This window comes from Cebus imitator, unplaced genomic scaffold (assembly GCF_001604975.1).
Source record: "Cebus imitator isolate Cc_AM_T3 unplaced genomic scaffold, Cebus_imitator-1.0 Scaffold497, whole genome shotgun sequence".
In the NCBI taxonomy this organism is placed as follows: domain Eukaryota; kingdom Metazoa; phylum Chordata; class Mammalia; order Primates; family Cebidae; genus Cebus; species Cebus imitator.
Genome location: NW_016107812.1, coordinates 607,387 through 634,504, shown reverse-complemented (window position 1 = coordinate 634,504; position 27,118 = coordinate 607,387). Strand labels below are relative to the sequence as shown.

The 27,118-nt window shown below is 51.1% G+C and overlaps 1 protein-coding gene across 14 annotated transcripts in view; it reads right to left on the bottom strand.

Moving 5' to 3' along the window:
* Positions 1 to 5,829: 5,829 nt before the first annotated feature.
* Positions 5,830 to 27,118, bottom strand: part of EP400 (E1A binding protein p400) — a 133,127-nt gene continuing 111,838 nt past the window's right edge. For 11 of the 14 annotated variants that reach the window (XM_037733183.1, XM_037733190.1, XM_037733186.1 and 8 more), the window contains 8 exons: positions 22,837 to 23,050; positions 22,478 to 22,698; positions 20,443 to 20,661; positions 18,049 to 18,244; positions 17,535 to 17,659; positions 15,117 to 15,263; positions 8,332 to 8,409; positions 5,830 to 7,526 (listed from right to left, as the gene is read on the bottom strand). In XM_037733183.1, the coding sequence (XP_037589111.1) occupies positions 7,254 to 7,526; positions 8,332 to 8,409; positions 15,117 to 15,263; positions 17,535 to 17,659; positions 18,049 to 18,244; positions 20,443 to 20,661; positions 22,478 to 22,698; positions 22,837 to 23,050 (1,473 nt within the window). In that variant the 3' untranslated portion in view covers positions 5,830 to 7,253. The remainder of the gene's footprint in view (positions 7,527 to 8,331; positions 8,410 to 15,116; positions 15,264 to 17,534; positions 17,660 to 18,048; positions 18,245 to 20,442; positions 20,662 to 22,477; positions 22,699 to 22,836; positions 23,051 to 27,118) is intronic. The other 3 variants (XM_037733185.1, XM_037733189.1, XM_037733191.1) reach the window with 3 other exon arrangements.

The window sequence follows — 27,118 nt, the reverse complement described above, 5'->3', positions numbered from 1 at the left end:
CACCGAGGGAGAGGTGGCGGTTCATGGGGGGGTCGTGCCGGGGGGAGGGGTCACCGAGGGAGACGTGGGCGTTCACGGTGGGTGGCCACGGGATGGAGGTCCGTGAGGGACGGGTGGGCGTTCGCCCAGCCGGGAGTCACCGAAGGATGGGACCGAGAAGGGAGCGCGCGTCCGGGGTGTCTTGAGGGCAGCCGGCGGGTGCGGGCTGCCGGGCCGAAGGTAGGCCGGGCCCCTCACGCCCGCCCGGTCCCGGCAGCGGATACGCCGGCCGTCACTCACCGCGGCTGCCGGGTGACGCGGCCAAGGGCTCCCGGCGCGGACGAGCGCTGCGACGGCGGACGGGCGGCGCAGCCACCACAGCGGCCCGCACCGGCCGAGCCACGCGGAGCCAGTGCGCACGCGCGCAGCCGGCCGGCACTACGCAGGCGCGGCGCGGACCAATCGGCGCCCAGAGGACCCGGAGGGAGGGCGGGGGGCGGGACGCCGGTCAACGTCTGCCCGGATCTAGTGCGTTCATTCATTCGCACGTGGACGATGAGTTGTATTTGCCCTCCCGCCGGTCCGCTGGACACCTGCTGAGCGCCGGCCACACTGACAAGCACAGCTGGCCGCTCCCCTCGTGGCTCTACAGTCTAGGCGGGGAGGGTAGATAAACATGCAGTTAGAAGAGCAGCAGGCAAAGCAGCTGGGGTGGGGCGGGCTGAGGCCAGTTTTAAATTGGGCAGGGGAGCCGGGGTGCCTAGGGAAGTGAGATGTGACCTGGGATCCGAAGATCCACAAGAAGAGCCCTTTCTCTTGCCTGTGACCTCTGAAATGGTGGGACATGTCCCTGTGGACAGGTGAGCTCTGGACCATCAGGCAGCCTTCCCCTGCATAACCTGCCCATCTGCAGGTCAAACCCGTAGCACTTACCGCCGCTGCCCATTTCTTCATAGTATGTATCCCCCTGAGTTATTTCATCTGACCTGGTAGGATGCAACCCGCTTCTTTATTTTGCTCACAGCTATAGCCTGCTTGTCTAAACTGCCATAGTATGCACTTTATAAAAAGCTGAATAAAGCAGTAATTCATCCAATTCACTCTCTGATCAGCTTTGATTTTCCTGAACAGACAAGTGTTGATCTTCCCCCACTCCAGCACTAGTGGTAAAGTTGTCATGAAATATGCTACGTTAAATATTCATTGAATAGGGATAAAACAGAACCACACTACAGCTGGAGAAATAAAACGCGAATACTATTGTTCAGCCCAAGGTACTACTGGAGAAGAACACTGGGGAGAAATGAATGACTGAATGCACTCCTAGCTATGCGAGGTGGTCTTCAAAGGAGGAGAAATACTTTGCAACAAAGGAGAAGAGAGCACGAAGTCAGGGAGACAGGAAAGGCTGAGCAGGGGGCACAGCGATGCTGCTCTGGGGGCCGTCAGAGTGCAGGTGGCTACACAGGATCAGGCCGGACATCTGAATAAAGGTTCCCAAGGAGGGGGCCATGTGACAAAAAAGCTGATAGGGCCTTATTTTAAAAAATAATTCATGGCCAGGCACGGGGGCTCACACCTGTAACCCCAGCATTTTGGGAGGCTGAGGTGGGCGGATCACTTTAGTTCAGCAGTTCGGGCCCAGCCTGGCCAACATGGCAAAACCCCGTCTCTACTAAGAATACGAAAAGTAACCAGGCGTGGTGATGCATGCCTGTAGTCCCAGCTACTCAGGAGGATGAGGCAGGAGAATCACTTGAACCCGGGAGGTGGAGGTTGCAGTGAGCCGAGTTTGCGCCATTGCACTCCAGCCTGGGCAACAGAGACTCCATCCCCATGCCCCTACCACACACAGAAACGTTCATGCACTTGGCAAACTACCTAAACAAGAGTGTGCAAAACGGTGTAGAGTAAGCAAGCCTTGATCCTTGCCCCCCATCGTCTCTACTTCCACAGAGGCAGTGCTGACACAACATACAATCCTCCCTCAGGACCTCCCACGGATACCAAAATCAGAGAGCCTCAAGCCCCTGATGTAAAATGCATATAACTCACAAAAACGTCTTCCCGTATAGTTTAAATCATCTCTGGGTTACTTATAATACTAAGTGCAATGTAAATGCCATGTAAATAGCTGTTACATACCACTGTTTAGGAAATAATGATGTCCCACCCCTGCCAAAAAAATGTCTGTATATGTTCATTCAGTAGAGACACTTTTTTTTTTTTTTTTTTTTTGAGATGGAGTCTCGCTCTGTCAATCAGGCTGGAGTGCAGTGGTGCAATCTCAGCTCACTGCAACCTCCGCCTCCTGGGTTCAAGCCATTCTCCTGCCTCAGCCTCTCAAGCAGCTGGGACTACAGGTACATGCCACCACGCCTGGCTAATTAAAAAAATTTTTTTTCTTTTTGTTTTTTTTTATAGAGATGGAATTTCTCCATGCTGGCCAGGCTGGTCTCGAACTCCTGACCTCAGGTGATCCGCCCACCTTGGCCTCCCAAAGTGCTGGGATTACAGGTGTGAGCGACCGCGACCGGCCCTGGCTAATTTTTTTGTATTTTTAGTAGAGATGGGTTTTCACCGTGTTAGCCAGGATGGTCTCGATCTGCTGACCTCACGATCCCGCCCACCTCAGCCTCCCAAAGTGCTGGGATTACAGGCATGAGCCATCTTGACCAGCAGAGACACATTTTTGTGTCTGAATATTTTCGATCCTTGGTTGGTTGAACCCACGGACGTAGAATCCACCAAATGCAAGGCCAAATACTTTCAGGGTATTCAACGAACATCCAGGCAAACCATCAGTTCCATCCTGGTAGCCTACTTCACAGTCACACCCCCGAGCAGCACACACGGCTGCACTCACTCGTTTGTGGCGCCTGCATGGCATTCCACCGAATGTATATAGCATAATCTGCCCAGTAAAATGGGACCTTTAGAAGAATTTGGCATGGGGGAGTACATGCTGCAGCAACAGCATGGCAGAGCACCCTATGGCAAAGGAATCTCCCCTCCCATTGCCCTGGATCACAATGCCCAACTCTGGGGTGTTGGTGGCAGCCGTCACAGGATCTGACATCTAAGTAGGTGGCATGACACACTCTGGGCTCAGAGGCTCCCTTAGGGTCTTGACAGCTGTGTGTGGGCACAATCACTTCACCCACTGGCCCCTGGTCTCCACCAGACAGCAAACGGAAATGCAGCCTCAAGGCCAGATAAGCCCACCCTAGGGCCTGTTGCCACAGGCACACCTGGCAAAGACATGAGGGTGGGGTGAGGATGATAGAAACAGTAGGCTTTGCAAAACCCACATTCTCCACTGAGCGTAAAAGAGACAAGACACTGAGTGCAGCACCCAGCATGGGACTGGATCCTCAAGCCACCTTAGGAGAGGGGACCTGGGGACACAGGCCCTGGAGGAGGCGGCCACCCGCCTCAGTGACGCAGCTGGTAGGCAGGGAGCGCAGGTGAACCGGGCACTGCAGTGCAGACCCCCAGGGGCCAGGGAGCACTAGCTGGGCTCCACAGCTGGCTTTCCCGCCCACCCTGGTATCTGCACTACCACCTGCAGATTCCAAGTGTGCAACCAGAGCCTGGGAGCTTTCAATCCAGATGACGGGAGGTGGAAGCCCAAAACTGCAGGGCCGTGTGCCCCGGGCACCCCATTCTTGTGGTGTGAGAAAAGATACTTAAAGCAACTGGGGGCTTCTGGGATGCTTCTTTACTTTGCATAGTGTCTGCATTTCCAATTAAAAGTATGCATTGATTTTTGTAATCAGATTAAAAACAAAAAGTGAAAAAACAAAAAAGAGAAGTTCACAAGCAGAAGAGAAAGAGAGGCAACAACTCCCAGGCCAGCCGCTCAGGGGCGTTTCCAGTGGCGAGCACCTGTGAGCAGGAGGTAGTCCCACCCTTCTCAGGCGCACGGACGGGACGTGGAAGGACAGTCATGGGTGCTGTGAGGCTGGCCGGCCACACGGGGCAGGGCGGCACCAGCTCCTTCCTCCACGGCTGCCAGGTGGCCTCGGTGGATGTGATTTCCAGGGAAACCTCGGCATGCCTGCTCCTTCCGGGTCCTCCTGTGGCCACAGAGGAGTGGGTGAGGGGAACACCTCTGGCTTCAACATTATTTGCTCGGTTTTGTTTTTCTGTCACACAAATAAAAACCCCAACTGGCATCTCATTTTAACTTAAATACGTTTTCTGTGAAAGACAAAATGAAAAAAATTTATTAAAAGGTCATTTTATTTTGCCTTTTGTTTGGTAGGCTGTCGACAGCCTTTAAAATTCAACTATTCAAGTACAGATGCTTCTGTTTGCAAAGTATTTACAGTTTGTCTTGTTCCTTTCTATCTTAAAACACAACAGCTATCTGGTTACAACAGTTAACAAAACAATAATAAAGGTCGCAAAAAGCGAAACCCCCGTCTTAGCAGGCACCAAATCTGAACAAGGGCTTGGATCCAGCCTTCTACTTCCCACCAGATGCTTGAAAAAGTCTGGCTTTCATTAGAATAAATGCCTTTCTTTAAAAAATTAACAGGGCAGCTGTTTCCCAGCGTCGCCAATTATAGTTGGACGGTGTTTGGGCTGCTGCCTTTACACTCCACGCTCTGTTTCTGACTCTTACCTTGCCACACTGAAATGAACGCTGATTCAAAAGGGGAAGGCCTCGACTACATCTTCCTGAACCAGTACTTAACCTGTTTTTTTGGAGACAGAGTCTCGCTCTGTTACCCAGGCTGGAGTGCAGTGGCACAATCGTGGCTCACTGCAACCTCTGCCTCCTGGCTTCAAGCGATTCTCCTGCCTCAGCCTCCCAGGCAGCTGGGACTACAGGCACACACCACCACAGCTGGCTAATTTTTTTGTAGAGATAAGGTTTTACCGTGTTGCCCAGGCTGGTTTCGAACTCCTGAGCTCAGGCAATCCGCCCGCCTCAGCCTCCCAAAGTGCTAGGATTACAGGCATGAGCCACTGCACCCGGCCACTTAATTCTTGTTAGAAACTTTAACCTTTGAAATGGAAGGCCAAGAAAACAATATACTGAAAGGAGAATTTTGACTTAAATGACTAAATGAAATTAACTCAGGTCAATGGTAGCATCTAGAAATTACCAAAGTGAGTGCTACGTGTAAAAATACATCCATACTTTGTGTTAGGCAACAGCCAAAGGAAACACATTTCAGAGACAGGAGACCCTCAGTGACATAAGAGCAAATGGGAATGCCACATTGCAAATATTCAGAATCCCTGTTAGGCTCTCCAAAATAGCTTTTGAAAGCTGCTGGTAAATTCTCTTCTCATGTGTTAGATTAACAGAGGGCTTTTACTTAGACAGCTACATCTAGGATATTCTAAAATAAGAGCACCCAGCATGTTATCATCACCTACAAAGAGACTACCAAGATTTGGGAAGGCCAGAAAAACCAACAGGGCACACAAATTAAAACAAGCGACAAGGGCGAATTCCTGGACACTTCAGTCTGCACATTTGCGGATACGGAGGAGTAAAGACTTCCGCTGGGAGCGAGATGCGGAGCGAAGAGGCAGCCCTCTCTCCTGCAAGCTGGGCTCTCATGGCACACGCCAAGCCAGGGGAACGGGTTTGGTTAGAAACGGATTCCAGTCCTCTGCTTTGATATGCTCAACAAACTAAAACATTCGTTTCTGCTGTTTTTTCAAAACTTGATTTTCTTTCCCCGCATTTCTTATTAAGAACTCAAAAGTGAGCTCCCCAGTTGATTTCACTTAATCTTTCCAAATCATCGTCCATAGAAACCTGTGGGACAGACACCTTCCTTAACGTCCACTCAGAGAGAGAGAATGGGGGGAAGCAGAGGAAATACAATTTAAAAATGGAAAATCTTTATTATGCCATAACTTATTTTTAGTATACAAAAAAATATATGTAATTTCCTAGACCAAATAATGTGAAATAGGCAAAAATCAAGCCATAGCACAAAGGATATTATTGGATATGTACCTTTTTGCTTTGGTGAAACTTCAAAGTAAGGAGACATTGTCAGCCAGTCAATTCCACTAAAATTGCATTTATTTTCTTTTCATAGTAAAAAAGGAAAAACAGTAACAAATATTGGGCTTCCTTTCCCCCTCAACAGCATGCCTTCCACAAACAGCACGGGTGATTCTCTGCTTCACTGGCAGAACCACACACGCTCATCTGAGAGACAGTCTCATGTCACAAGTTCACAAGGAAGAGCTGACGAGGCCCACGCTATGGCCGATACTTCTAGAATCATGAACCAGCCTTAATCAAAGGGCTGGCAGTGGCAGCAAGGAGTGTCTGTGGCATTGGTCCTGGCTCACTGAGCCCCTCCCTCATCAGACCCGCAGTCGTGACATCCGTACCACCACTGCCTCGGCGTGGTCCTCTGGGCCTCACGCCAGTCACGGCGGAGCGTCCCAAGGTTCTCAGGAGCTGTTTAGCACACTACGTCAAACACCAGCTTCCTCCAACAGCTGGGAATGCGTCACGAGTGCACTGAGCCGGGCATCAGTCCCAGAAGTTCCATGAAATGAAAGCTGATCCCACAGCGGGGTAGGGCCTGGGGAGGCCGCTGTTGGCTGCTCTTTGGAATAACAATGCAATGACTGATCATTTCCCTTGAACGGGAGCCAGGAACGTGCCTTGTGTGTTTAGGTGGGTGTCAGGACATTTCTCTTAAAAAAGTCAAGTCACATTTTAGGAGGGAAGGAAAGAACCATATTGGCTTTCTTTGGAATGGAAAACCAATCTCGGATGATGTACGTTAGACAGGCCTTCTCCTCGATACAGACCACGAGGCGTTTCTCAGTAAGGTATACGGAACCAAACTCTGGCAGACAGTCGAAGCCCACGTCTTATCTTCAGAGTCCACGGTATGGTCTTCACACGCCGCGGACGGCTTCTGTGGTGCGCAAAGCACTACACGCTCACAAAGAAATTCTAAATGGCTCTCAGAACACAGTACCATAGCTCTGGGGGACAGAGGGAGCAGGGGAAGGGATGAAAGGTGAAATGATTTAGAGGAAACTTGGCGGTTGCTTTCTCCAGGAGTCACACGGTACAGAGAAGAGGGCGCTTCGTAAGGACCACTCGTCCTGCAGTGCAGGATGCATTTTCATAAATGATGACATGACTATGTTTCAATTCTACCTTTCCCAGTGCCAACTACCTTGCATGACACTGTCCCGAGGTTCACAAATAAACGAACCGTTTTCTGTGAGAAAGGTAGTTTTGCCTTAGGTGAGAGGTGGCCCTGCTGCCCTGACTACTGGCACGGAGGCTTCGTGGGCGTCTTTAGCCTGACAGCAGGGACCCTCATCTGTAACTTAGGCTGCTGGCTGGGGCTGTCAGAGCTGGCGGAGACCTGGGCTGGGTTCGGAGCGCCTGGGGTCTGGAGCGGGGCCGACGCCGTGGTCACCACTTGCTGCTGAATGAGTTTCTGCTGAACCACCTGGGCGGCTGCGGTCACTGCAGGGATCATCTGCACCTGCTGCCCTGCCGCTGTCGCCTGCGTGAGCGCCACGGTCTGTGGAGAAGCCTGAGCCAAGAGAGTCGGAAGACACACATCACCCAGGAAGCAGCCCAGGGCCAGGCCAGTGGGTGTTCTTTGAGATGGGGAAGGGCTTGAGAAACTTCACTGACTGCGCTTTCATGACAAGGAAGAATGACCAGTCACACAACAATATGACCTCAGGTTTCTAACTAAACACAAGTAGAAAATTAAAATATGGTTGCTTTTAGACTAAAACCAGTGCCTCTGGGGAAAAGTGGTAGCGTGGATCAGGGACTGATTTTGTTCTTGCTGTAGTAGTAAACCTTTGAATACAATTTGGTTTCTGGAATCTACATGCTAGTGTGGCTCTGAACAAAATTTACGCATTTTAAAGTGCTGCTTTACAATGAAAGCACTGTGCTAACCAGTCACACCGTGGAGCATCAGCAACAACAGCAAAAGCACCTGAAGGGCTTCCGTGGAGGCAGGGCCACGGTGCCGACGGTGCTTCTGCTCAAGGGCAGGCCACCCCAAGCGAAGCCTGCTTGCCTGGGGCCTGTGCTTCCCTAAGACTGCAGGGCAGCGTCCGCAACTCACAGGCCGCACCTGCGACGATCCGTGAATGAAGGGTCCTGGGAGCGAGCCCAAGGTGAGGCTCCCTCAGTGTGGCTGACACGACACTCAGAAACTCTTCTCATTATTAAGCGCATCTGGTTTTCTTCCCCTGAAGTTAATGTTTTTGTGTGTATCACAAAAATCAAAAGTGATTCTTGATTATGACCTCAGGATGGAAACAACCCTTTCTCTGACGTGGGAAATGTGAGGGTCAAACTGTGTCTACATGTCCTACCTGCTGGGAAGCAGAGGCAACTTGCTGGATGCTGGCCACAGGTGTCTGCTGTTGAACAACTTGAGGAAGTTTTGCAACCTTTGACAAAACAAAAAAACCAAACATAGAATTCAAAGGAGTATGTGCACAACAAGAGATTTTTCCTCCCTTTCCGTTTTCCTCAGTTAATACAAAACACGATGGCCAGGTGACACAAAAGAGCAATTCTCGCAGTGTGCCCACCTGGGGTGCCGAGAGAAGCCCCTCTACTTCACGGTGAGGACTGCCCGCCTCCCCAGTTTGCCATCAACCATAATTTCAGCTTATGTTTAGTCTCATATTTCAGACGCATTTTTTCTTTTCACAAAAACGACTGCAAGTTTACAGGAAAGAATCAGACTGAGGATGGTAAGTACTCTGAGTGTCCTGTGAGTCCCAAGGGCTCTGTGTGTGATGGGCCGGGACGGCGTTCCAGGTATGAGCCATACAGTGCAGCTCAGGCGGCCAGCTGAAGCGGGGAGCCAGGAGATGCCCCGAGGTTTTGAGGATGGTAATTCTATCATTTTCCTACATTTTTCTTAGTCATGACTGAGACCTGACTGTTTACAAAGCAACACTTTCCGCCCTGTGCTCGCTTGCTGTCGCACACCTCTCCGATGTCTGGATGCAGCGGCGGCTCTGAGCCGCCTGTGTGTCCCCTCAGCACCAGCAGGGCCTGCACCCACTGCACGGAGAGGCTCCAGCGCGGGCAGCCACTGGGTGTGCTGATGTCAAGGGCTCTCTTTGCACAAAGCCCTGATGGGCCCTGGTCCCTTGGTGGGTCCTGTTACTTATAGAAGACGGATTAAAATAATATTTCCCAAGATAATTCTGGGGAAAATGTGAAATTAGATGATTAGCCATAGATAAACAAAGATCCAAATAAATGCTAGTCCTTACTAAATTAAACTCTATCAAAAGGCATTTACTAGTTTACTGTCACTTAAAATAAATGATAAATAAGAGTCACTAAGATAAGAAGTGCCCCTGGGCGCCCCCATTAGAAATGACAGGAAATGAAGATGCAGCCGGTGCTCCCGGGCCCATCTCAAGAGCCCAGTGGTCCAGGACTTATTTGGCACAGCACTGAAAATCCTGAGACGCCTTAAATAAAGCACTAGGAAGAAATCTGAAATGTACCAACAGACCTGCAAAGAGTCAGGAACTGCCCGTCCCCAAACCTAAGCACAGGCGGGCACCACAAGCCACAAGCAGAAAAGCTGCACGTCTTCTTCCCAGGGACATCAGCCATGTGGAGAGGCGCCCGTGGTCTCCAGGGTCACACAGGACACAGCTGACCAGACACCAAGTGGGGAGATTGCAAAAGAGCCCCGTGCTACTGCCAGCTGCCATCCCGAAGGGAGACACTGACCTTACACAGGTGCCCAAAAACTGCAAAGAAGGCACCCCCTTCCCCCAGTGGCATCTGTAAGAAAAGCACCTGCCCTAAGCCTCAGTGCCAGGTATGAGAGAGGAGGAGACACAGATGCACAACACCCGACAGCTGCGACAGCCCGGGCCACACGCCGGGAAGTGTCCTGATGGCACCCGGAGGTGCTCGCAGAGGCCCCTCTGCCCCAGGCTGCAAGGAGTCCCCACAGACGCAGCACACTTCAGACAGCTCCAGAAAAACACTACGCTCACTTGTGAAGCCTGGAAAACAAGAGACTATAAACAAAGACCAGGCATATTTGGGAACTTCTGAAAATAAAACAATAAACAATCAAGATAAAAATTCAACAGACAAGCTTGTGAGTAGATGTGACCTAACCAAGGGGAAAACGAGTGAACGAGGAGGCGGGCTGGAAGACACGACGCAGAACACCGTACAAGGAGACAGAGACACAGGAAGTACAAAAGCTGCTGAGAGACCCGGAGGGCAGAGGGAAGAGCACAGGGCGACATCTGAATAAACAGTGGCTGTTCATTTCCTAAAGAGATGAGAGAAACTGCCCCAGATTCAAGAAGCTGGAGCATTGGAATGAAACTGCAAAGCACCAAGACAAAGGACAGCGTCTCAACAGCAGGCAGTGAGTGGGGAAAAGAGAGGTAACCTTGGAATACCGACAGGCTGGACAGGCATCGGCTCCTCTTCAACAACAGAAGCAGCCAGAGAGAGGAAATGATATAGTGAATGCACTCAGAAAACAGTGCTAGCTGGGCGCGGGGGCTCACACCTGTAATCCCAGCTGTTTGGGAGGCTGAGGCAGGCAGATCACCTGAGGTCAGGAGTTCGAGACCAGCCTGGCCAACACAGAAAACCCCGTCTCTACTAAAAATACAAAAATTAGCCGGGCGTGGTGGTGCACACCTGTAATCCCAGCTACTCAGGAGCCTGAAGCAGGAGAATCACTTGAACCTGGGAGGCAGAGGTTGCAGTGAGCTGAGATCGTGGCACTGCACTCCAGCCTGGGCGACAGAGTGAGACTCCATCTCAAAAACAAAACAAAACAAAGCAAAACCACCACCAATCGGAAATTCGGTACTAAGCAAAACTGTCAGGAACAAGAGGGACACACAGGCATTTTCAAGCACAAAAGGAAATTCCAAAGGATGGGTTAAGTGGAAGGAGAGTCATTCCATATAAAAAGTCAAAGATGAAAAAGGACAGCATTAAAACACGCTAACAGCAGCATTTGAGATGGATAAACTGAGCTACTGAGTGAGAACATCACTGCTGGAGAACAGGGTGGGGGCAATCGTTAACCTCATACTCTGATAGGGAAGTGTGCACATGGAGATTTCAGGGTAACCATGTAAAGAACAGAAAGAAAATACATAATTTTTCACTAGCAGAGGAGCAAAAATTGACCAAAAAAAGAAGGTAAGGTCCAAAAGAAGGCAAGGAAGAGAGGTAAGAGAAAACAGAACAAGCAGGACAGAGTCCAAACAGAAGAGAACTCAGAACTTCAAATCTATCTGCCCTCAAAACAGACGAGTGGACACGCATTTCAGGTAAGAGACAGAGATGGAAAGACCTGCCTGCGAGCTGCTCACAGAATGGCTGAAAAAAAGGAGGGCAACAAACATTCTAACAGGAGGGCGGTGCTTTACTCACAGGAGGTGAACAGGCTTCAAGACCAGAGATACTCCTGAAGATAATAAGAGTCAATTCAAAATAACAACATTTAAAACTTTAAACTTAAATGTAGCTAACGAAAATCCAGAGGGAACCGTAGGGAGAAACAGGTCAATGCAGACGCAGAACCGGACATCTAAGCAGGACACAAGTGAGTGGGAGGACACGAAGGCCGAAGCCACACCAACAGTGAACTTGACCCAGTCACAGCAAAATCGCCTCACAACCGCACCTGCCCTGAAGATGGCTTGCTTTGGACACAGGCCGTTTTTTAAGACTGACTGTATTTCAGACTAGAGAGCAAACTTCAAAGACTAAAATCATTCAGAAGTCACTCTCTGATAGGAAGATTTTTTTTAAGTCAATAATAAAAAGTAACTGGAACACCTCACTGGAAATTAAGAAACACTTCCAAAAAGAACCCAAGCATTAAAGAAGAAATCGAAATGGAAATTCAAAAATATTTAGGACTGAAGGAAAACCAAATAACTTGTGAAATAAGCTCTAGTGGTACTCCATCTTAACAAGTTAGCAAATGAACAGCAAAATAAAAGAAATAAAAGGAAGGAAGTAAAACCCCTGACAAAAGCCAGGTGTCGTGGCACACACTGGCAGGCCCCGCTGCTCTGGAGGCTGAGGAGGGAGAACTGCTGGAGCGCAGGGGCTCGAGGCCAGCCTGGGAGCCCAACTCAGAAACAGACCAGACAAAGCCAGCAGAGTGCACCCACGGGGCCGAGCCGCCCCACGCAGTGAGGCAGCACACACGAGAGCAGCAACTGAGCTCATCCACACAAAATGACCCAGCGAGCCACCTCAGAACACGATGATTAACATGACAAGATTCAATGACTACACCTGCTCCAACAGTCCAACTGTCCGCTGTACTAACAGCCCTCGAGCACGCCTGTACTCACGGGCTTGCTTTACTGGCTTACTTTACACAAAATCACCTGAACAAAATAATGACAGTATTTGTTGAAGGTGATACTACACAAAGAGAGAGCAGAAAAGGTGAACAGGAATGGGGGCTGTGAGCGGGGCTGGTAGGGGTGCAGGTGCAGAGGGGTGCGCAGGCCGGGAGCCGCGGGCAGCAGGGCTCTGCAGGAGTCACACCCCCCCCAACAGCCACACCCCCGGTCCCCCCACCCCCCACACCCACAGAGTCTCCTGGGGGACAGATGGCAAAGAGGAAGCAGCAGAGATGACAACAACCAGGGAAGGGGTGCGGAGGAGGAATAGGCAGTAGAAACAGGAAGTGGCTGGACCAGGAATCTTCTGGAAGTCAAGCACACAGAACTGCCAACAGGCTGGAACTGTGCAGATGACTGCAGGGGTTTCTCAAGTAAGGCCAAAGGTCTAGAGAGACAGCTGCCCTTCCTGAGCCAGTAGCCTTTGGCAGGAGCAGGTCAGGCACATGCACCTGAGGCGCCCGAGGGATCAGACATCTCTGGAGACCTCTCAAAGGCAGGAAGGATAAAGAATCTAGAATTCAGGACAGTAAGTGGCTGCAGAAATGAATCCAGGCATCATTCGCACCAAGACAGAACTTAAAGCATGAGGCTGGCCAGGCGCAGTGGCTCACGCCTGTAATCCCAGCACTTCGGGAGATCGAGGCAGATCACGAGGTCAAGAGATGGAGACCATCCTGGCCAACACAGTGAAACCTTGTCTCTACTAAAATACAAAAATTAGCTGGGCGTGGTGGCGTGTGCCTGTCGTCCCAGCTACTAGGGAGGCTGAGTCAGGAGAATTGCTTGAAGCCGGGAGGCGGAGGTTGCAGCGAGCCAAGATTATGCCACTGCACTCCAGCCTGGCGCCTGGTGAAAGAGCAAGACTCTGTCTCCAAAAAAAAAAAAACAGAAAGCTTGAGGCTAAAGGAGATGTCTAAGGGAGGGCGTCCATACAGACGGGCTTGAAACAAGACAGACAGCCCCGTTTACAAAGAGGAACAAACACTTCTAGCCAAGTAGAAAAGAATTTTCTTACTCTGACAAAAACACAGCAAACGTCCTATTTCACAGTGACACCTGGACTCTGACATTCACCCCTGCGCTGCAGGTCCCAGCCGGCACAGTAAGGCAGGAGAAAGCAAGGCTTTAAGATGGGAGAAGTAGACCGTCGCGATTTACAGATGATACAACTGCATACAGAGGAAATGCAACAAAACGAAACCAAACCCAACCCCAACGCTAATTATTCCAACAACCAGAATCTAGCAAGGCAGCCAGAATCAAACACCAACGTTCAAAAACGAACAACAGCCGGAGATAGAAAACAACTGAGAAGCATACTATTTACAAAAGCATCAAAAAACACTGATTACTTAAGAATAAAACTATTCACAAAAAAATCAGAAAACTTTATTAAAAAGACTTAAGTAACAAAAGATGTATCGTACTGGTGAATCTGAAGCCAAGACTGGAAAGATGTCAACTCTCCCCCAAACAGAGCTACAGAGTCAATGCAATTCTAATATAAACTTTCAGCAGTTTTGATTGTAGTGTATGAACTAAGCTAATTAAAATTAATATGGAAGTGGAAGGAGCTAAGAATAGGCACACTTCACCCAAGGAAGGGTGTGGTAAAGGGACCCGCCCTCCAGACACCAAGTGGGACCAGCACAACCTCTGAGACAGGAAGCCCTGAGCATCCCCACAGGGTCTCAGTAGAGGCGGAAATGCAATCGATGGATGACAGAATGGGCTTTTCAATAAACAGGGCTGAAAATAGGGTATTCATAGGGCACATCGAATTGAATTCCTGTTTCTGTCTCAGACCCAAAAACCAATTCCCAGAGGAAGGAAGACCAGCTGAGAAGGTAAAACTCCCGCGCTCTAACTGAACTCCTGTTTCTATCTCATATAGAGAAACCAACTCCAAGAGGGGTGCGAGAGCAGCTGGGAAGGTAAAACTCCCCGCTCTTAGAGGAAGATGCAGGGAGATGACTCCATCGGCTCTGGGAGGAAGCAGGACACAAAAGCTCTAGGCAGAGAGGAAGACAGGAGGGCACGCTGCGCACATGAAACCAGGAACTCCCGTTCTCCGAAAGACACCACGTAGAACTTGACCGACAAGAAATATCAAAAAATAAAAGAAAATATGTTTTTTGTTTTTCGTGATGGAGTTTCGCTCCTGTCACCCAGGCTGGAGTACAGAGGCACAACCTCTGCCTCCTGGGTTCAAGCGAATTCTCCTGTCTCAGCCTCTTGAGTAGCTGGGATTACAAGTGCCCGACACTATGCCTGGCTAACTTTTGGTATTTTTAGTAGAGATAGGGTTTCACGTTGGTCAAGATGGTCTCAATCTCTTGACTTCGTGATCCACCTGCCTTGGCCTCCCAAAGTGCTGGGATTACAGGTGTGAGCCACCAAGCCCGGACAAAATCTATTTTTAAAAAAGATACCAGGAAGGGAGAAGAGGAGCCTAGAACTGGGGGAGGCAGCTGTACCCACAGAGCTGGAGACCGACATCCGGACACGAAGGCAAAGCTGGTGACAGCCGGAAGGGGCACCAGCAGAGAGGAGCCTTCCCAGGATCCAGTGGCCAGAAGACCAGCATGCAGCAGCAGAGCCCTGGGGCGGTAGCAGGAACATGGCCGCCCAATGGGAAGCAGTGCTCGGGCATTCCATGGCTCCGCCGGTGCCAGGCTCGGTACCCCCACTGGACCTTCACCCTGTTCCCCACTCACCTGGATCTGGGTTGGCACTTGCGGGGCCCCGGCCAGTTTCTGGGCCTGGGAGATGGGTGTGGTAAGAAACTGGGTCTTAAGGGCCGGCTGCGCGGCGTAGGCCACCTTCTGCTGCGTGCCAGGGGCAGCGATCTGCTGAGCGGTGATCTAGGGAGACACTGGAAATTAGGGCCACAGAGACCAGGCCACGCTCAAGACTCCTGGGACTCGGGCTCCCTCTGGGCCTCATGGCAGAACCGAGCCCCTTTCCAGCCTGCCTCCCAGACCAACCCTGTGTGTACTCACAAACCCTGCCCTCTGTCCCATCCCTGCCGCTGCCTCCAGGCTGACGTCTGCCCAGGCGGCCTGGCCGCCAGCTTCTCCTCCAGGAGAATGGCCTGGCCATTCCCTGCACCCTACCCTACCCAGGGTGCTGTTCCCTGCAGAGCTGGGCTGGTGGGAGCCCGACACCCTTGGCACACCCACGTGGGGCTGCTACTTAGGTGACTGAAAGCGATCACAAACTCTCAAATCCGATTTAAGAACTTGGCAGACATCAAGAACATATTTAGTATAAGGGGCAACAAACCAGTATGCACAATTTGTGCATATTAAATCAACTTCTCGTGCACATCTGAAGTTTACATATCTGCTTTATCAGCCATGCTGTGAATAAGCAGGGTTTTTTTGAGACAGAGTCTTGCTCTGTTGCCAGGCTAGAGTGCAGTGGTGCGATCTCAGCTCACTGCAACCTCCACCTCCCGACTTCAAGCTATTCCCCTGCCTTAGTCTCCCGAGTAGCTGGGACTACAGGAGCATGCCACCATGCCCGGCTAATTTTTTTGTATCTTAGTAGAGATGGGGTTTCACCATGTTGGCCAGAATGGTCTCAATCTTCTGACCTTGTGATCCACCCGCCTCAGCCTCCCGAAGTGCTGGGATTATTACAGGTGTGAGCCACCACAAGTAGGGGTTTTTAACATCTAAGGACGTTTCTGTGTAGTCGTAGGAACACACAACCCAGCACTTCAGCTGCAGTCCTCCACTGCTCCCTCAAGCACAGATTAAGCCTGAGGGACCACGCCCGCCTGCACATCAGCATGGCCACGTCTGCCCACAGCCCACCATGACGTGCCCAGGGGCTGCTGATCAGACCTGGGAGGTGAGTCCCAGTACTGCCTCCTTCTCCCAGAGGTAAACTCAGATGACCATCCTGACCCGAAGGACACACACCTCCCTGCAGCAGCCATGCTGAGCGGGGATGCAGGCTGGTCTTCAGGATCCGGCCACGGCAGAGCTGGTGGCATTACCCAGATACCCTGTGCCTCCTGGCCTTGTGTCCCCTCATTGCTCACTCCCTCTCCTGCTGGGTTCCAAAGGACAGCTCTGCTTCCAGCTCCCCACAAAGCACGCCACTGCTTGCAACCAGCAGGGCTTCACTCCCAGGGTCCCCGAGCACTGATCTTCTGCAGGAGGTGGCAGCGGCTCAGAGCACAGCCAGTGTCCATGTGGGTGGTACACAGGACCCTGAGCCCACTGGAGTCAGCCAGCCGCCTTTTACTGGCCCTGTGATCTGGGCAAGTCCTTTTCTCTGAGCCTGTTTCCTCCAAACAACATCCTCTGTCCTGAGGATAAACACCAGGTGCCTACAGGGGACCAGCACAGTGCAGGGAACAGGGACGAAAGGCCCAGTGGCTCCCTGCACAGCCACGTGACTTCCCATCAGAGCGTGGGGTCTGAGGGCCCACACCGGCCATCTGGAGCCTGGGACTTGGGCTGGGTAACACCGATGAGCCACCATGAGCAGAAGTCTCTGGAGGCAGAGCTGTCTCACCACTGCGTGTCCCTCATGCCGTCAAACACAGCACTGGCTGCCGAGAGGCACGGGTGTCGTCTCAGAGAGCTGGCCAAGCCCGCAGATGCCCTTGGAGCCCGGTGCCCTGCTGCGCTCCCATCCATGTCGGGCCCTGGCGTGTATTCTCCCCTTTCCCCTACCAACGTGCACAGAGGCCGCATTCTCTGTCTGGGATCCAGACTATGCGGTGTCCCTGTCCTCCATTAGGAGCGCAGGTGGGTCCTGTGGTGTGAGCTGCACCTGCTTCCCTGAGCCCTCTGGCCCCCATCATGCAACTGCACCCCCTGTGTCCATCCCAATGCCATGTAGGCTTCTTACCTAGCACCCAGCCATCCTCACAGACCATACCCCCTTCACTCCCCTACCAAGACCTCAGCCTCATTTGGCACACCACACACCGTGTCCACTTTTAAAAGGAAGGAAAAACCAACAGGGATGACCACACTAGCACCTCCAGCCCTCGAAGCCACCGTCTGAGAAGACTGGACCGCAACATGGTGCCTTGTCTGCTCAGGACCCTCTCCTCCGGCAACCAGCCCTGGCTCGGCGCAGACCCAGAGGTGAGACTTCCCCAGCCCTGGTACCTTCTGCTGGACGGCTGCCGGGCCCTGGGTGGCCTGGGGCTGGATGGCCTTCTGCTGCTGGACGGCCTGCTGCTTCAGCTTCAGCAGTTGCTGCACATGCACGGGCTGGGCCACCACTGTCTGTCCTGCAGGCAGCAAGCAAGCCGCTTAGCACACTGGGAAAAAGCTGGAGGCTCATGCCAAGCTCTGTTCCCACCGACTCGGCTCTACAGAAAATAATGAACTATGAAACTCTACGGAGACAAGTAAGCCTTCCCTTCACTACATTAAAACGTTTCCGGGTTCACACATTACATTTAAATAAAGACAGAAATTTTAGAATGTCAAGAGTTCAACCGAGGACCAAGCCTTGTGCCTGGAAAGCGTCAAGGCACACCTGTGCCAGAACATGTGGTGGCACGCTCAGGTGGGTGGGTGTGAGGAAAGGACACAGCCTGCTGGCAACCACTGCCACCAGAAAGGCTTGAGAAACAGGGCTCGAGCCCAGGAGGGGAGGGTGTGCTGGGGCTGGCACCTGCGGCCTTCTGTGGCTGCCCAATCGCCACGCTGATCCCCGCGACGTTCATGGGCAGGGTGGTGACTCCCGGTGAGGAGACCACGGCTGCTGGGACGGACACCACCGGAGGCTTCGCCAAGGCCACCTGAGCCGGCTGGGGTGTCTGGGTCGGCATCTGCCCTTGCGCCTGCAGCTGAGAAGTGGGAACCCGGGTCTAAACAGCAGAAATAATGGGAGAGTCCAGAGAAATTCAGGACATGGTATGTCTTTCCAAATACGTCTCCACAAAAGGTCATGCCATGAGAAAATTTACAAAGATTAACAAAGTTGAAAGTAGCCGTGACATTAAAGGAAAACCAAGTGATGTACACGCCACAGGGAAATGTGGAGTCGCAGGTCAGCCCGTGCCTCCGAAGCTCCTGCGAGACCTGCAGGCTCAGCACACGTGCTGCTGCGCCCAGATGTCAGTGACGTTGCGGGATATCCCCTTCACTCCCCTCCGTCTCCTGCACCTCAACAGTGACCGCATCCTGCCACAGTTCCCACAGAAGCCTTCACTTCCTGTTCCTTCAGTGGCCACTAAACATCAGCCCCATCCCTCACTTCAAAATTACGGCCACCACCTCCCGTCTGAAGCCCACCAGGCATGCTGCCTTCCTACTATCAACGACACTGCCACCAAGCACATTTTCTCTTAAATTACCATTTTAAAAATGGTAAATGGAAATAATTCTATTTTTACATGTATAGAGCCTAAGATTACTCCAGGGTGCAGTGACTCACACCTGTAATCCCAGCACTTTGGGAGGCTGAAGAAGTTGGAGCACTTGAGGTCAGGAGCTTGAGACCAGCCTGACCAACATGGAGAAACCCCGTCTCTCTACCAAAAACACAAAATTAGCTGGGCGTGGTGATGCATGCCTGTAATCCCAGCTACTTGGGAGGCCAGGGCAGAAGAATCACTTGAGCCTGGGAGGGTGAGGCTGTGGTGAGCCAAGACTGCGCCATTGCACTCCAGCTTGGGTGACAGGGTGAAACTCCATCTCAAAAAAAAAAAAAAGACTAAGATTACCTAAGAAAATACAAAGTAAAAATTACCCACATTCCTCTAACTACCCACATGTGAATGCTAAAACTGGTATTTAGCCTTTAGCCACTGTTCGTATCTGTGTGGCTCACCATGAATGCAAAAATGACATGAATTATAAGTATTTTGAAATGTTTCTCTTCTTTACAAAAATCGCTTTCAAAGTTGCCTAATATTCCATTGTTTGGATGCTATATAATTTACTCAATGAAATTCTTAGTAATGGACATTTAATTTCCTCTGACATTCATGAAACAAACTAACTTGTTTATTCATCACTTTGTAAATGTTCTGTTACTTCTCTAGGACATAAGAGGAGTGTTCAGTTAAATAAGCTTGCACATTTTTATAGCTTCATTATCAAAATCCTCTCCCAAAAACAGGCCACTGATTCCTGTCCATAAAGTCCCTCGTGCCCTGGCCACCACTAGGTATTAGCACTCTTGTCACTGAGTCTGCATTTCTGTGAACATGGCACCAAAAATGACGCACGCACCCTTCTACAGTTTTTCATCTACTTCTACTCACCCTACTGTGGAGCGTGAGCCCCTCCCTGGGAAGACCCCAAGTGGGGGTCCAGTACTCACATGGCTGAGCCTGGGCACCTGGGTCCCCAAATCCTAGCTCAAGTGCAGCTGACTGTTGCGGAATTTGGGTGGGAACTTAGCCTATATGCCTCAGTTTCTTAACTGCAAAATGGAGCTGACAGTAAGAGCGTTATCCCTGCTTCAGGACAGCCCGTGAGTGCTGGGCACTGTCTCATGAAAGACACAAGAGAACGAAGGGAAAAGTCTGACTCAGGGGGAGGCTCTATCAGGACAGCTGTCACCAGCACCCCTAGCTGAGCTCTAGTCACCCTGCAGGGATGCTGCCTGCCCCGGGACCATGGCGACTGCTGAGTGCCTATCCTCCCAGACAGCACTTGCACCTGATGCTAGTCCCTTCTGAAATCTCCAAATGCTCTCCCCGCCTACAGTGGTCACCTGAGAGCAGGTTTGGAGATGGCCACCTGGTCCCTGCCTGCTCTCTCAGCAGCACAGGACACCATGCCGGCTGCATCTCGCTCCCCTCACTCTCCTCCCCCACCCACAGTCCAGGCCCTGAGAAGCTTGCTGACGCCCAGATGGGCTCTGGGAGCTGCTGCTGTGTTCATGCTCCACAGGCAGTGGGGCCCGTCCTCTGTCCAAGGGGCACTAAGTTCTCGGGGAAAAGATCCCATCTCACACTCACTCCTGTAACACGTGACACACAATTGAGCAAGGGCAACAGCTCTGTGAAAACAGAAAGAGGCTGCTTTTGGAAAACAAACAGAAACTGACACTTACAAGCCGGGCCACCTGGAGGTTGGCCACAGTGGTGCCCGTCAGCAGGGCTCCAGGCCTTGGGGCCGTGACTGTCGTGAGCTGGGGGCTCTGCTGCTGTGGGGGCTGCGAGGCCTGCACCTGCACCTGGGCTGCTGGCTGCGGGGGCGCAGACTGGGCCTGTGGCGGTGGCGGCTGTGGGGGCATCTGCAGCTTCTGCTTCTGCATTTTGATGAGGTGTTCCTAAAATACAAGCAAAGTGTTTTCTCTTCAACGCTGACTGTGCCCCATTCTTTCTAGGTACACATCTTGATTCTAAGCCACCCTCCTCTGCCCATTAAATACCAAAGCAGACACTTGCTACTGTGCAGCATCCAGACCACCTTGCAGGATCTGCCTCCTGCATTTTTTAGGTGTTCATTTATTAAAAATGAGCATTTCATCCATGAAAGCTACAAACATGGATTTGACTGATGAGTTCATAGCAAAATTTCAAACAAATCAACTTACATCTGTAGCACCAACCAAACTTATTATTTTACAACATAAGTTCAAAAAATCTTTTTAGAAAACTTATACTGACTTGATCACGACTATCAAGTCTCTTTTGAAATGCCGGACGTGAAACGAGCTTTGAAATGGATTTGGGAGACAGCAGAGTGAGGAACGAAGGAGACAGGCAAACAGCTGGCACGCAGGGCTCCCGGCAGTCAAGCGGGTGGGGATGATGGTGAAGGCCCTGGTGTCTCAGTGGCTGAACCAGGGCAGGTGACTGTGTGGCTATGAGCCAGGGGGTCAAAGCCCAGTTCTGGCTCCTTGATAGTTGCCTCTGCTGGGCCCAGGAACTCTTGGGCACAGTATTCTAATTTAGCACTGTCCAGTGGCACTTCCTGCAGGACACAAGTGGGCTAGATGGGGACTGCCCAAGGCGGCAGCCACAGCCACATATGGCCACAGAGCCCTCGAGAGACGGCCGGTGTGACAGGAACAGGATGAGCTCAATGTCTAAATTCTACTGGCAGCCCCAGGACGGGCCCTCAGCTCAGTTTGCATCTCCAGCAGTCCACCTCCTCCCTTCCAGACCACGGAGAGGCCTAGGCTCAGGCACTCCGGCGGGCCCACAGTGAGCTGAGACTTCAAAATAGTCTTGTCTTTATTCCGTATGTTTTTCTGGTTACTTTTTATGACAAGTATTAATGATCTTCCATTTATGGTAGGGATATAACATTTCCTTTTTTTTTTTTCCCCTTTGAGACAGAGTCTCATTCTGTTGCCCAGGCTGGAATGCAGTGGCATGATCTCGGTTCACTGAAACCTCTGCCTTCCAGGTTCAAGCAATTCTCGGGCTTCAGCTTGGATTACAGGCACCTGCCACCACGCCTGGCTAATTTTTCTATTTTTAGTAGAGACAGGGATTCCCATGCTGGCCAGGCTAGTCTCGAACTCCTGACCTTGAGTGATTTGCCTGCCTTGGCCTCCCAAAGTGGTGGGATTATAGGTGTGAGCCACTGCACCTGGCCCAGCATTTCCTTTTAAAATGAATATATTTACATAAAGAACAGCAAAGCTGGCACAGAGGTTGGCAAAAACCAGGTTCATCAGTACTCTAATGACCGCCTTTGAGAAACGGTCCTGCACGTGAACCACACCGACACAAACCCGGCGGCCCTCGCCTGCTCTCCCAAACTGCTGAGCAATACCTTCTCACCAGCACTTTCCCTGGTCGAGAACCAAACCAAGTAGGCCCCCTAGTCCTCTCTAGAGATCGATGCTGAACACCAGGCACCAGACGCCTATGCAGGAAGACGCATTTGCATGCTGGGCATTAACGCCTCCAAAGTGCTCGGAATGTGCTGTAAGATGCTCCTCTAAGGCATGATCACAGCGTTATGACACGGGAAGTCTTAGGTCAATAAAACGAAGCACACGTCCTACAAAAAGGCAGTGCTGGACTTTTGCAAAATACACTCTGGACTGCACCATGCAAGCAGGCACCATCTCACAGGCGCGGGGCTGACCACAAGGCACCCATGTTAGCAGTCCTCTGGGAAATGCTCACCGGCGTCAGCTTGCCCACAGCCTTGATCTGTGCTGGGGACTGAGCCTGGCCCTGGATCTGTGGAACTTGCACCTGAGAGGTCGTCTGTTGCTGCTGCTGCTGCTGCTGCTGCTGCTGCTGCTGCTGTTGCTGCTGTTGCTGCTGCTGTTGTTGCTGCTGATGCCTGAGAAGCTGGAAATGTGCAGGTGTGATGGTTTTTCCAGGGAGCTGAACTCCTGTGGCTATGAAGAGGTTTGCTTGTTAGGTCTCGACAGGGATACTCGCCCACCTTCAGATCCTCGTTCTCAGCAAGCAGCAGCTGAGCCCTCACACGCTCCAGAGCGGACACGTGGCAGAGGGAGCTCCCAGCATGGCTTTACCTTGGGACACCTGAGGCACCAAAGATCGCGCCTGGGTCTGCACTGGGGTCAGGTTGGTAGTGACCACAGCCGAGGCTGTCACAGAAGTGACCGCTCGAACACCCTGAGTCGTTGCCATGGACACCAGGTCAGGGGTCGCCGTGGCTGGGGAGCCGACTGCCCGTGGCGGGGGCTGGGTGTGCACCACCTGGGCGGGAGCAGAGCCTCCCGGTGTCTAGAAAAGGCAAACAGAGGACCTCATCAAACATTTCACTTGGCACTCAGGGCTGTTCACACTCAGAGCAAGGAAGACAAGAGCACCCAACTCCAGAGGCGAAGCAAGTGAAACACACGCTACAGCTCAGTCTTTTGATGACTACTGATTTCATGTGCAAATTCAAAAGCAAGTGCCTGGAGTTACAGAGCAACGTTTTCTGACAGCAGATCACATCACCCACAGAAACACGTTTCAGATGACGACACTCCTGTGCACCTATGATGGCTGTCTTGTCCCTCCCTCTCTGCACAAAGAGCTCTCAGACCCCAGGAACGTAACGACTGTCCTTGAGGCACCCATGCTGCCCATAAACACACAGCCCACGGCCCTAGCTCTCTACCGCTGTCCCCATCTGTGCCGAAACCACAGCTCTGAGTCTCTCGCCATGTGCTTGGGGTCTTGTGGCATCTTACCTTCATCCTGCCTAGAATTCAGAGCATTTGCACTGTCTCCTGCAGTCCCCTCTGGCCCACAGGCAGAAGTGGCAGCCAGAGTGGCCCACTCACTCCATCCCACCTCGCCCTACCGCCCTTCCTCACCCCGCCATGAGCTGGAAGACGAACCAACAGTGCCACCTCTGCAGTGTCCCTCCAGCTGACCTCTGCCCACTCCCTTGGTTCCGACGTGCAGTGTACTTCGGTCTGCCTTGATCCTTTTACGCCTCACTGCTTCTGCATGAATCGAGCACGATACTCCACGTTTTCCGTTCACCCCAGCTACTGTATGTTTCTTTCCATCTCCTTCCTTGCCTCCTCTCAGATGACTCTCCTCACCAATGTCCCCCGCCACGGTTGAGAGCAACTTACTCTGCTCTGGCTCTTCCGGTGGTTCCTCTGGAATGACCACAGATACCTGCGCAAGCCTAAAGAGTCCCTGCTCCTCCTGGACAGTAACAAGATGTGTGCACAGTTCAGCCCCTCGGCCCCTCCCCAGCTCTCACATTCTTATCCTGGGTATTCATTTCCTCTTCCTAACCCACCGAGCTCCTGCGTTCACCCACGAGTCTATCTTGTCACCACTTCCCGCTGAGCACACCTTCCTTCTGCTTAAAGCCTATCATTCAGTAAATGTCTTTATTTTCCTGCTGTTCTTTAAGATATTTCCAAGAGATGCAGAGCCCCAGGCTGGCGGCGACTTTCTTTCACTGGCCCGATGACACCTAGCCTCACTGCTGCTGCTGGCGAGTGCACCGCTCCACCGCTGAAGGCGGTCTGCCTTGTCCTATGGCTGCTCAAAAGGCCTCTTGGTCACTGGCATTATGCAGGTGTGGATTCCTTTTCTCATCCTTGACTGGTATGAGACTCTCTGCATATAGGCATCAGTCTTATTATAAGGCCTGGAAAATGATTCCATCTTCAAACATTGTCTCTGCTTCATTTTCTGGCAGTCAGTAGCCACCTATTAGACCTGTCACTACATCTTCCATGTGTTCATCTTGTCACCCCATGTGGCATGGAGGATGTCTTCTGATTTCACCTCCATTTCACTAATTTTTCTCCTCAATTGTGTGATGTTAAGCCCCCCACCCAATTTTGGTACTTAGACTTTTCTAAAAGTTCTCTATGTTATCAGTATAGTTTCCTGACTACACATATTCTCTATCTTCTATTTCTTTAAAATAGAAAGCATAATTCTTTTTTTTAAATTATGTAAGTCATTCTTTTATTTTTTAGTTAAGATGTAATTCACATACCATAAAATTAACCCTTTTAAAAAAGTATACAACTGAGTGGTTTTTAGTATATTCACAAAGCATGGAGCCAATGACGGCTCCTGATTACAGGACATTTTTTATTACCCCAAAAAGACACCCCTTAACTGTGCACAGTCACTACCATTCCCTCTCCTGTAGGCCCTGGGCAACCACTAACCTACTTTCCATCTTCGTGAATCAGTCTATTCTGCAGACTGCATAGAAACACAATCATGCAATAGTGGCCTTGCATGGCTACCCTTCAAAAGGCACTCTTGATTCCTTCCTTTCCCTATCTGTACACTGGATCTTAGCCAAAAGGCCAAGAAGCAATCCCCTATTTGGACATGTCTTACAGATTCTGCAGGTTCAGTTCCAATCAATTACTGTCAAAACAATTAATGTTTGCTCAAAAATGCTAACAATCGTCTGATCCTTCAGCAAGTCATAATCGTTCTCCTGGTGGAGGGTCCTGCCTTGATGTTGACAGCTGCTGACCAGTAAGGGTGGTGGTTACTGAAGGTTGGGATGGCTGTGGCAATTTCTTAAAATAAGACAACAATGAAGTTTGCTGCATTGATTTCCTCTCATGAAAGATTCTCCGTAGCATGTGATACTGTTTTGATACTATTTTATCACAATAGAACGTCTTTCAAAATTGGAATCAATCCTCCCAAAGCCTGCCGCTGCTTTATCAACTAAGTTGATGTAATATTATAAATTCTTTTTTGTCATTATGTCAATGTTCACAGCATCCACCACCATTAGTAGATTTCATAACAAGAAACCACTTCCTTGGCTGCCATGTGGTGGCTCAATGCCTGTAAACCTAGCACTCTGGGAGGCCGAGGCAGGTGGATCACTTGAGCTCAGGAGTTTGAAACCAGCCTGGGCAACGTGGCGAAACCCCATAGTAAGAATATCGAAGATCACTGATCACAGATCCCCATAACAGACACAGTAATACTTCAGGGTCTGCATCAGCTGCTGCTGCGGCCACCGCCCACGCCGTCCAGCAGCGACCAGCCATGCTGTCAGGACCCAGAGCCCCGCCATTGTCCACCCAGCAGACAGTCTCTCAGCTGACCTCTCACCCCACTAGAGGGGGCGGAGAAGGGGAAAGCATAATTTTTTCTTTTTTTTTTTTTTTTTTTGAGACAGAGTCTTGCTTTGTTGCCCAGGCTGGAGTGCAGTGGTGCAATATCGGCTCACTGTAACCTTTGCCTCCCAGGTTCAAGCAATTTTCCTCTCTCAGCCTCCTGAGTAGCTGGGACTACAGACACGCGTCACCACCGCTGGCTTATTTTTTTTGTATTTTTAGTAGAGGTCAGGTTTCACCGTGTTAGCCAGGATGGTCTCAATCTCCTGACCGTGTGATCTGCCCGCCTCGGCCTCCCAAAGCACTGGGATTACAGGAGTAAGCCACCACGCCCGGCCTGAGAGCATAACTTTTATCATCTAAGCCTGATAATCCCAACATCATACATCTTTACAGGCCTATCCGCTGTTCTGCTGATTCTTACTCACAATGCCTTGTTTTCTTCTGTGTTTAGTTGTGTTGTGCTGTACTGTATTATACTAGAAAACTACTGGTGGAGATTCTCAGAAGTCAAGAAAGCACAATCCTCCAGAGAGAATCCGTGTTTGCTCCTGGGGGTCAGCTGCACGGGAACATGCCCACCCAGGTCTACTTCACTTGATGTGAGGGAGTTTGGGAGACACTTTGAAGGTAGCATCAGCTTGAGGTGCAAACTGACTGCAGAGCTGAGCCAGGGCTTCAGCCTCTTGAGGACAGTCCCCACCGGGCTCCTTGGCTCAATCCAAGGGCAACTCTCCTTTCGACCCCTGAAGGCCAAGGGCAGATGCATCTGCTTCTGGTTCACCCTTGGCCTAAGGGTTTAGCCACCTGGGGGCCCTACCTCGATGTATCAATAGTTTCCTTTTTAGACTCTCCGCCACCTTGGCCCAGCATTGGACCTGAGTTCCCTCATCCCACTAGCTGAAATTTATTTTCAAGGCAAACATAACTTCAATGAAACCTGTTTCTGTCTCTGACCTTCTTCCCTCCCTCAGCTTTGGGCCTGATAAAACCTATCCAATAACTTTAGTTCTTTTCATTAAGAGGTGGCATAAAAATAACTCACCTTTTTACCAGAAGCAGAAGTTGTCCTTTTCTGGACTACTTAAACAGTTTTCTCATCCCAACTACTCAGGAAGCCGAGGCAGGAGGATTGCTTAAGCCTATGAGTGTGAGGCTGCAGTGAGCTGTGACTGCACCACTGCACTCCATCCTGAGCAACAGCAAGATGCTGTCTGGGGAAGAGGGAAGGGGA